Consider the following 11,264-nt stretch of genomic DNA (forward strand, 5'->3'; position numbering starts at 1 on the left):
CCTTGGTTTGGTTTGCTCTGTCTCGCTATTCTTCGATAAAACACACACACACACACACACACACACACACACACACACACACACACACATCACCTTACATAGCATTGTTGAGCTCAACTTGTAGTAATGAAGCCATTGAGAGAAACACACCCAAGAATTTCGGTTCCTGCAGCAGCTTGCTACTTTAGTGGCCTTGCCTCAGGCCAATTGGCCTGAGTACCTGGTCTGCAGCTGCTGTATTTGCTGTTTGCTATGGGACTGAACTGCTGAGAAAGATAAGCTCGCCCCAGAAGCACTATTGCTAAACAGGTCCACTTCTCCCCATATCCTAATAACTTTTCTCTTCCACGGTCTCTCCTGGGTGGTGGCTAGAGAGGAGGTTGAACACTTATTAAAAGTAGGTTGCAAAAATGTATGCTCTACCCCTCACCCCAACTCAGCCATCATTTTTTGTTAAATGTGTTCTTATTTGTTCTTTAACAAATACATATACATGCAATGTATCTTGATCATAACCATTTCCCATTGTACCAACACACACACACACACACACACACACACACACACACACACACACACACACACACACAGTTTTTTCCTGTCCTGGGGATTAAACACCCAGGGCCTAGGACATACTAGACAAGCGCTCATTGATGATCTGTATCCCTAGATTTTTTTTTTTTAAAGGTTTATTTATTATATGAGTTCACTGTAGCTGTCTTCAGACACACCAGAAGAGGGCATCGGATTCCCATTACAGACGGTTGTGAGCCACCTTGTGGTTGCTGGGAATTGAACTCAGGACCTCTGGAAGAGCAGTCAGTGCTCTTAACCACTGAGCCATCTCTCCCGCCCACTTTAGATCTTTTATTACTTTTTTTTTTTTTGAGATAATGGGGGGCTGACAACTATAACTCCAGTTCCAGGGACCCCCATGCCTCTTCTGTCCCTCCATGGGTACCAGGCACTAATATGTATAAACAGAGAGAGAGAGAGAGAGAGAGAGAGAGAGAGAGAGAGAGGGAGAGAGAGAGAGAAAACACTATTACACATAAAAAGAAAAATAAATTTTTTAAACACTCCATTCTATGGGGCTGGAGAGATGGCTCAGAGGTTAAGAACAGCTTTGTTTTGCAGAGGACCCCTTGAGTTCCCAACACCCACGTTACATTGCAGTTTCTGAGAGATCTAGCATCCTCTCTGGCCTCTGAGCAACCACAGATGGCACACACATACTTATAAAAGATAAAACAAAGTAAATTTAAAAGGAAAAAAAAAAAAAAAACCCTCACTGTAGCGCAGACAAACCTCGGAATTCCTGCCTGCCTGCCTGCCTGCCTGCGTCTTGGCATTTCGTAGCTAGGACGGCAGGCTCCTGCAGGACACATCTGCGCCCTGATCGTCCTCCTCCACCCGCCCTCCTCTGTCCTTCTGCTTTTCTTATCTACGCTGGCTAATTTAGGAGGTGACTCATGGAAAAGCCCTTCCTGCGCAGTCAGATAGCAGTCTCGATCCCGAGCTCCCTTCACTCTGGGAAAAGTAAGCACTCGGCAACTAGTCCAACATCCTCCCCGGCGGCTGGACCAGATAGGATTTGTTGGTGGCTCGCAGATCATCAGTCCTGGAGCCTTCTGATTCCACCTCAGGGCTCTTGGTAAGAAAACACCGACGAGCCTTAGAGTTCATGCTTGGTTGGGCCTGCTATTTATGTAGAATGGTTTCCAGTTCCTTGGGTTCTATTTCCTTCTATTCTTTCCCTAAAGCTTTCATTTTTTTTAGAGAGTCTTATAGATAGCCTTGGCTGGTCTGGAACTCACCACATAGTCCAAGCTAGCCTTAAACTCACAGAGATCTCTCCTTCTCCTGGGATTAAAGGTGTGCACAATCGTATCTGGTTCTTTCCCTAACTTTTATTTCTCCTGTCTTTTCTCCATGTCTACTTTTTTTTTTCTAAATGCTATATATTCTATCTGCCTTGGCTTTTAATATAATCATTCTGAAGATAATAATGGATTTATGTCGTTTACTCCCTTTCATGGAACGTGGCTGCTTCTCCTGACCTCTGACCACGTTTTCTCCCATTAGTTTTGTTTCTGCAATCCCTGAGCAGATGTACACACATGCTTGGTATGTGTGTGGGGGTATATGCCCATATGTGGATTCTTGTTCTGCCACCCTCTGTAAATCTCTCTTCTGTTCTTTGAGCTGCTCCTTATTGTAGCTGCTTCTGTCATTCCATAATTATTATTTGATACCTAAATCAATTTTTTACTCATCATAGATACATTTTAGTTTCAGCATGTTATCTTTTTAATTACTTCTGGCCAACTCAATCCTGAAGTCGTCTTTATAAAAAAAAAAAGTAACTAATAATCTTAAACATAGAGGTATTTTTATTTTTGCTCAAAACTTGGGGAAATGTAACGTGGCCTTGTTCTGTTTGACTTTTAGGGTGTGACTTGCAAACACTCGCAAGGCAGATAATTTGTGATATTTAAACTATAACGGGACTCAGTGTCTCTTATACTGGAATTCTGTTCCTTTCAGCTTCTTTTGCTTTAAGTTGCTGTGTCCACTTTATTATCGAGAACACCGTCTCTCAGTTGTGTGATCCCTGCAGTAACAGCACAGTGGCCTAGGAGTTATTAGGGGAGGCAGCCGTGACTCTCCCCGGCCATGGTCATGTGAAAGCCACACCATCTCCAGAATCTCACCATCAAGAACTGCAAATCGAGGAGACTGGGGTTTGTTTTGTTCCTAGCAGCCTCTGAGGATGCTGTCCTCTCAGCCTCTTAGGGAGAGGTTGGGGTGGGACACTAGATCCAGGTTCTTGCCATTCGCACGAGGCAACGGTAGGACTTGAAACAGACAGAGATGAGAGTGGGTACCATTTCTCCTTTTCTCATTTGGTTGACTCAATATTTTAACTTCTGCTTACCACACAAAGCTTGTCGCAAACTTTGTAAAGGTCAGCAGAATCACTTCCAAATGTCCGGGCTTCCATGTAGAAACAAACAGACTGAAATTAAATTAAATTAAAAACTAAAAATTTGGAAGGCTGAAGAGATGGTTGGGAGCAGTGGCTGCTCTTCCAGAAGACCAGGGTTCAAGTCCCAGCTCACAGCTGTCTATAACTCCAATTCCAGGGAACCTGACACCGTCCCACAGACACACAGGCAAGCAAAACGCCAACACGCGTGCAATGAAAATAAATTTTTTTTTTCCTTTTTCTTTTTTCCGGGGCTGGGGACCGAACCCAGGACCTTGCGCTTCCTAGGTAAGCGCTCTACCACTGAGCCAAATCCCCAACCCCGAAAATAAATTATTTTTAAAAATATAAACTGTTACTATATCCCGTAATATTTGGGAATTTAAAATCAAAAGAGAAATTTAGAAGAGACGGCATAGGAATTAAGAAGCCATCTGGGAAAAACTGAAACGGCTAAGGACTAATATTTTAGATGTAATTGAAAGTGGAAAAATTTAAACCCAAAAGGTAAGCATTCTCCTGGTCATGGAGGTGCATGCCTTGTAATCCCAGCATTTGGTACACCAAGGCAGACTCCAGTTTGAGGCCAGCCTGGTCTATATAACCTAACTTCATGTCAGAAAAAAAAGAAAGAAAGAAAGAAAATTTATCCATATGCCAAGTCCTATAGGGTTATAAACATAGGCATAAAGAAATTATAGGCAGATCTTGCTTTTACCATTGCACAGTTTAGGGACATTATAAAAATTACAAGGGGTTGGGGATTTAGCTCAGTGATAGAGCGCTTGCCTAGCAAGCGCAAGGCCCTGGGTTCGGTCCCCAGCTCCGAAAAAAAGAAAAGAAAAAAAAAAATTACAACAGAAGATAAAGTGTGTCTGCTCATAGAGCATCTCAGAAAAGATTCAGCCACGCACTTAATACAGGCATGTGCACGAGTCAGCACGCACATGCACAAGTGAGAGGCCGAAAAACTTCTTCAAGGATTGTTAGGAGAATATTTCAGGTAAAATACATTGAGTTTAACCTTGAGGAGTAAGTATTTTGGTGGGTAGAAATTTAATGTAGAGAAAGGAAGAAGCCATTATAGGAGCATTCCCAGCTTAGGAACGTCAAACAGCGTTGGTCTGAAGGAATAGACACGCGGGAAGAAAGGGTATCTTGTGTGAGTGCTCAGAATCGGGGAAAGATATCACAGCCTGGGAGGAGAAACTGCTGGGAACTGCATTGTGGAAGAAGTCAGTCTTGGCTTGACTTCTAGACACAATTTTAGCAGAAAAGTAAGAGCAGAGGATAAAAGTATCCCCAAACCACAAAGAAGAGAATTAAGAATTACCGTGCGAGCTGGGCGTGGTGGCACACCTTTAAGTCCCTCTCTCTCAGGTGGCAGAGGCAGGTGGATCCCTGAGTTTGAAGCCAGCCTGGTCTACAGAGTGAGTCCCAGGAAAGCCAGGGCTACACAGAGAAACCCTGTCTCTTCCTTAAATTAAACGTGTGTAAGGTGGGACTTGAGCGGAAACAGCAAGTTTAGAAAGTACTTGCGCCCTAGGCCCACAGCTGCCACCCTGCCACCACCTGCTACAAACCAGAGTTGTCTGGAAAGAGGAAACTCAATTGAGAAAGAGCCTCCGTCACGTTGGCTTGTAGACAAGGCCGTGGGTCATTCTCTTGATTAACATTGACGTGGGAGGGTCCAGCCCACTGTGCTCTCGTGTGAGTAGACATGAGATGCTACCCAGCGAACAGCATTCCTCTGTAGCCTCTGCGGCCATTTCTACCTGTGGGTCCCTCCCTGCCTTGGCTTCCCTCATTGGACGGACTGTGACCTGGAATAGGTAGGAAATAAAACCCTTTCCTATCCAAGTTGTGTTTTGGTCAGTTTTCATCACGGCAATAGAAAGCAGAGAATGTGCTGTTTAAGTGCCCTAAAGGTAAAAGCAGTCCAATGGCCATTGCTATATTACTAAATAAACAAAGTGTGCTGTGCACACACACTAAAATATCCATTTCAGCTGGGCAGTGGTGGTGCAGGCCTTTAATCTCAGCCCTCAGGAGGCGGGGGCAGGCAGATCTCTCTGAGTTTGGGACCAGCTTGGTCTACAGAGCAAGTTCTAGGACAGCCAAGGCTACCCAGAGAAACCCTGTCCTGAAAAACAAAACATATATATTATATGTGTGTGTACATATACATACATACATATGCTTTTATTAGATGGGGACATTTTGGAAATTAGCTGTATATAAAGTGACTAAGCCAGGCACTGCTGAACTGTGCACCTGAAACGGTTCATTAGAAAGGTTGACTCTATGCTGTATGTGTATTTTATCACCATCAAATTTTAAAGATGCCTGGCAAAATTGAAACCTGTTAAATTTTGTTTTTTAAATGTACATAGACATAAAAAGGAACCCTATAGACATGGAAGGAAGGAGCCCTGAGGGCCAGCTAGTGGGTGCACGCTAGAACTGAGTCCCAAAAGTAGTCCTCTGACCTTCACACACAGGCGCGCACGCACACACAAACACATTCACTGGATGAATGAATGAATGAATGAATGAATGAATGACTGGGAATATGCAAATTTCAGCCTTCGTAAGCTACTGTCGGTGTGCTAAAGTTTGTAACGTCCTCCGATGACTCCAGATTGGGGAGAGTCTGCCCACGAGGTCTTCTATATTTACTCATTTAGGCATCTATAAAGTTTGGGCAGCAGACACTGAACAGAACATATCACGGCAGTGCTTGGTAACAATGCCTATCGGGCCAGCACTCAGAAGACAGAGGCAGGCGGAAATCATAGATTCAAGTCAGTCTGTTCTACAATACAGTCAGTTGGAAGTCAGCCAGCTTTGACAACATGGAGACCCCTGTGCCGAAAGCCGCTTGGTAAGACTGAATCTCAGTAACAGAGCACTGTCCAGCATGTACACTGGAAAAAAAAAAATCAAACAACGAAAAGTAGGGAGGTATAACAAAAAAGGGAAATTTAAGTTGATGTGGACTTCCAAGTAAAGTTACCGTTTAGGTACACATTTAAATCAATATTAAAGACCTTAAACTGTCTATCAGGGAATGCCACTTTGTGTCTTTTCTGAGGAAGGCGTGCAAACAAGGCTCTGTGAGGGGGCCTCTGGCTTTGAGAGGGTGCACATCACATAGGGACTTTATCTTTATAAACTCACAATGAGCTCTAACACCTTTCTTTATCGTTTCACAGACTGACAATGGAGTCTTTCGCTGCTGACACCAACTCAACTGACCTACACTCACAGCCTCTGTTTAAACCCCAAGACATTGCCTCCATGGTCATTCTCAGTCTCACGTGTTTATTGGGACTGCCAGGCAATGGGCTGGTGCTGTGGGTCGCTGGCGTGAAGATGAAGAGGACCGTGAACACAGTCTGGTTCCTCCACCTCACCCTGGCCGATTTCCTCTGCTGCCTCTCCTTGCCCTTCTCCGTGGCTCACCTGATCCTCCGAGGACACTGGCCCTATGGCTTGTTCCTGTGCAAACTTATCCCGTCCGTCATTGTCCTCAACATGTTTGCCAGTGTCTTCCTGCTTACTGCCATTAGCCTGGACCGCTGTCTGATGGTGCACAAGCCAATCTGGTGTCAGAACCATCGGAGCGTGAGAACAGCCTTCGCCGTCTGTGGATGCGTCTGGGTGGTAGCCTTTGTGATGTGTGTACCAGTATTTGTATACCGTGATCTGCTCGTTGTGGATGATTACAGTGTATGTGGCTATAACTTTGATTCCTCCAGGGCATATGATTATTGGGACTACATGTACAATTCACACTTACCAGAAATCAACCCTCCTGACAACTCCACTGCTCAGCTACCTGGACATGTGCATGACAGGACAGCTCCTTCCTCTGTACCAGCAAGGGACCTTTGGACAGCTACCACTGCTCTCCAGTCACAAACGTTCCACACATCTCCTGAAGACCCATTCTCTCGAGACTCAGCAAGTCAGCAACCCCATTATGGGGGGAAGCCTCCTAATGTGCTCATAGCCACCATAGCCGGCGGGTTTCCTGTTGAAGATCATAAATCCAACACACTGAACACTGATGCTTTTCTCTCTGCCCACACAGAGCCGTCCCTCACTGCTTCTAGCAATCCTTTATACACCCATGATTTCCCGGATGATTATTTTGACCAACTGATGTATGGCAATCACGCGTGGACACCTCAGGTGGCGATCACCATCTCGAGGCTGGTGGTGGGCTTCCTGGTGCCCTTTTTCATCATGATAACCTGTTACAGCCTCATCGTCTTCAGAATGCGAAAAACCAACCTCACCAAGTCGCGGAACAAAACCCTTCGGGTGGCCGTGGCGGTGGTCACCGTCTTTTTTGTCTGCTGGATTCCATACCATATTGTCGGAGTCCTGTTAGTGATTACTGACCAAGAAAGCGCCTTGAGAGAAGTTGTGCTACCCTGGGACCACATGTCCATTGCTTTAGCATCTGCCAATAGTTGTTTCAACCCTTTCCTTTATGCCCTCTTGGGAAAAGACTTCAGGAAGAAAGCAAGACAGTCCGTAAAGGGCATTCTGGAAGCAGCCTTCAGTGAAGAGCTCACGCACTCTACCAGTTGTACCCAGGACAAAGCCCCCTCAAAAAGAAACCATATGAGTACAGATGTGTGAAGATGCTGTGCTGGGGACCTAAGCAGATGTTCTGAGGTGAATACTGGTGATGGATGACCTGTGAGCGGGACACCTTTGACATCAGCATCATTTGAAAACACTAAAGGCTCAAAATTTCAAGCCCCATCCCAGATGTGTTGACTCCGAATCTCTGGCCCGTGGGGACCAGTGTCTTAACAGGCCCCCTTGTTTCCACCAATGTTAAGTTTTATTCAACTCATTCTATTCCCATCCCTGACTTGGCCATGTACAATGAATAACGTTCCCATCTGTTTCCAGTATTAATCTCTTCTTGCATAGCATCATCTAAATCCTCTAGTTTGTGCGGGAGGCTGCTATTGTCCAGGGTGAAAGATATTTCTTTATTGTACATTTGTGTGGTGGTAGCAGTGATTTTTTTGGGGGTAGGCGGGGGAGAAAGACACAGAAATAAAAGGTCTATGGAAGCAAGGAGTGATGAGTTAGACTTTGGACAGAACACGGTGCCAAATGCCGCCTACTAGAATCGTCCTGAGATCATTTCAGTGTCCATGATTACTCCTAAGTGAGCACAGAGAACACATAAATAAGCCTGTTCCTATCCCTGGAGTGTTTCGGAAGTTGTAGCCTGGAGCGCTCTCTTCCCTGTGTATTCTGTGTGTTCATACAACCATCTATGTCTCATCTCCTTTTTGCTTGTTGGTTGGTTTGTTGGTTCATTGTTTTTTTCAAGACAGTAGCCCCTGGCTGTCCTGAAACTTGTTCTGTAGACCAAGCTGGCCTAAAACTCAGAGATCAGCCTGCCTCTGCCTCCCAGGTGTCTTCTTAAGCTCCTGAATTCCTTCTTTTTGTTTTCTACACAGGATCTTGCCATCTCCTGCTGTGGTTAGGAGTGTGCAGCACATACCTGGCCCCGCCTTCTTCAGCTTTTCCCGCGAGACTTTGTGCCTCACATAGAACAAGACAGTATTCTAAACGTACCTTTCCTTTCTCTCCAAACTCATGTCAAACGGAAGGAGGAATGGGATGGGTGAAGCTACAATTCTTCAATTCACTGCACACTCCGACAGCAATATCAAAAGATTTTAAACCTGAGTCTAGGTATTTTACATGCCAAAAGTGTCAGGCACACTCTCTTTGGGATTTTTTTTTTTTCAAATTAATTTTTTTTTCGGGACCATGGTACTATAAAGTACTATATGCACCCAATTTTAAAGGAACTAGTTAATAATAAAATGCAGAAGGGCTGGTTCTCCAGCGCCCAGTAATTCCCATCTCTCCCTACTTCCAAGAGATAACCTTTGCAAGAATTTTAGCTGTGTCTTCTGATACATGATGTGCCTAAGGCATGTGCCCACGCTGCTGGTCTCTGTAGATGTGAAGAAAAGGTTGTTTCGAAAGATTTTACCTGCTTACCTACTTTCGTATTTGCGCCCGGCATCCCAGGGTTGACTGGTATCATGTTTTAATCTGTTCGTGACCGTTCCACTTTCTTTTTCCTTCCTTTTGTTGTCAGATTTTCCTTGCCTTTGTTCCAGGGTCTCTGTGTAGCACAGTCTCGCCTCAGACTCACAGATTTCTTGTTACAGTACCAGAGCTGAGCACCGCCACCACCACCCCCCAGCTGACTACACAGTTTTCCTGTCAACACATTTCAATAGCATACAGCTTTTCTTCTGCCCTCTCGCTTCGCATGCTAACATATATTCATTGTACATATTAAGAAGGTTCGACATGACTGATCCGTACATGCGCACAACGTTCACACGTCCACCCCAGACTCTTCCTAATCATTCTTCTTCTTACTGGTTGACTTTAAAAGGGGGTGGGGGGCGCGCTGGAGAGATGGCTCAGAGGTTAAAAGCACCAACTGTTCTTCCAGAGGTTCTGAGTTCAATTCCCAGCAACCACATGGTGGCTCACAACCATCTGCAATGGGAGCCGATGCCCTCTTCTGGTGTGTCTGAAGACAGCTACAATGTTATTTGTGTACATTAAATAAATATTCTTTAAAAAAAAAATAGGTCTTAAGAATCCCACACTGGCCTCAAGATTATTATGCAACCAAAAATGACTTTGAAATTCAAATCTCCCTGCCTCCACCTCCCATTGGCTGGGATCATAGGCAGGGAACACTATGCCCAGTCTTATGTGGTACTGGGAATCAAAGCCAGGGCTTCGTGCACGGTAATTAAGCATCCTGTCAACTAAGCTACTACCCTAGCCTGCTCAGGTTGACGTGTCTGGCCCTCAGATATGAGACTGCATGGCACTTCTGCGTCCACTCACATAATGTCCCCGTCATCGACCCATCTATTAACCAACGCCTCAGCAGACTCTGTACCGTAGCTATTATACATAGTATTACACTCAACCCTTGGTTTAAAAAAGGAAAACCAGCAATCTCCCACCATAACCTATCCTCTGGCGTACATGTCCATGTGTTAAATCACTGAGAAGTCAAGCTTGTTTGCATAAGTGGGCATGTCTAAGATGAATGAGTTAATCTACATAGACGGAAGACGGAATGTAGATCAGTCTTGTGATACATGCCTTCTGCCGTCGAGGGAAGGACCTTAGGCTACAACTGCTGTATGAACTATTATGCAGAAATTTCAAATCACTAAAAAGATCTTTTTTCTGGCAAGGTATTTTGAGCGTAAGACTGCAATTCCGCCTTTCCAGTGTAAGCTGTTTATCTATTCCCTACGAATAAATGCTTTTATCTACAAGGCTCAGGAACTCGGAGATCCTTTTCGTTCTTACATTTTATACGTCTGAGCATTTTGCTTATATGTGTGTCTGGACATGACACTGCAAGCCTGGTGCCAATGGAGGTCAGAAGAGGGTATCAGATCCCTTAGAACTGATGGTCACAGACAGTTGTGAACCAATATGTGGGTTCTGGGAAGCCAATCCCGGCTCTCTGCAAGAGCAGAAAGTATTCATAACAGCTGATCCATTTCACTACTTGGGTTGTTTTCTGGCACCTGGGGAGCACTACAGGGGAGCACAGAAAACCCAATAGGCAGCAAATAGACTCATGGTGAATGACTGCAGACCTGCTGTGGCAGGTAGGGATGTCAGCCTTCTGATCCTCCGGGGCTCTGGGTGTCTGGTTACCTGTCCTTGGGTTATATAAAGAGCATCAATGTGAAGAGTCCGCATGACGTGAAGCCTGAAAGAACATTAACTCTGGCAGTAACTGATTTCTTCCAAGACCTCTACTTACCTGGGATTTCTGCTCTGAGTGGAGCTTCATAACTGCATCTCCTCATTTCAGATTCTAAAACTCTGATGAGTGCCTTCACCAGTTCTGTACGCTCATCTCTAGAAGGTCTGGGGTAAGGGCCCAACCTCTCCCCTACAGTGTAGTGTCCTGGATCCTTTTTTAATTAGATAATGTACACCAAAAGTTTTAAAAATGAAATAAAATTTAGGCAATATATTTTGATCATATCCTCTCTCCTCTCCTAACTCCTCCAAGATCCTCCCCACCTCCCTACCAACCCAACTTCATGGTTTCTCTCAAAAAAAAAAAAAAAAAAAAAAAAAAAAAAAAAAAAAAAAAAAAAAGAAAAGCAAAAGACAAAAAAAATCAAAACAGACACTCAGATTAAAAAAAGAAAATTAGGGGTTGGGG

The 11,264-nt window shown here is 44.6% G+C and overlaps 1 protein-coding gene across 1 annotated transcript; it reads left to right on the top strand.

The window, feature by feature from the left end:
• The first annotated feature begins 6,211 nt into the window (after positions 1-6,211).
• C3ar1 (complement C3a receptor 1) lies at positions 6,212-7,718 on the top strand. Its single transcript, XM_032907393.1, has one exon. The coding sequence runs from the start codon at positions 6,212-6,214 to the stop codon at positions 7,640-7,642; it is 1,431 nt and encodes a 476-aa protein (XP_032763284.1). The 3' UTR covers positions 7,643-7,718.
• Positions 7,719-11,264: the final 3,546 nt, after the last annotated feature.

This window comes from Rattus rattus, chromosome 6 (assembly GCF_011064425.1).
Source record: "Rattus rattus isolate New Zealand chromosome 6, Rrattus_CSIRO_v1, whole genome shotgun sequence".
Taxonomy (NCBI): Eukaryota; Metazoa; Chordata; class Mammalia; order Rodentia; family Muridae; genus Rattus; species Rattus rattus.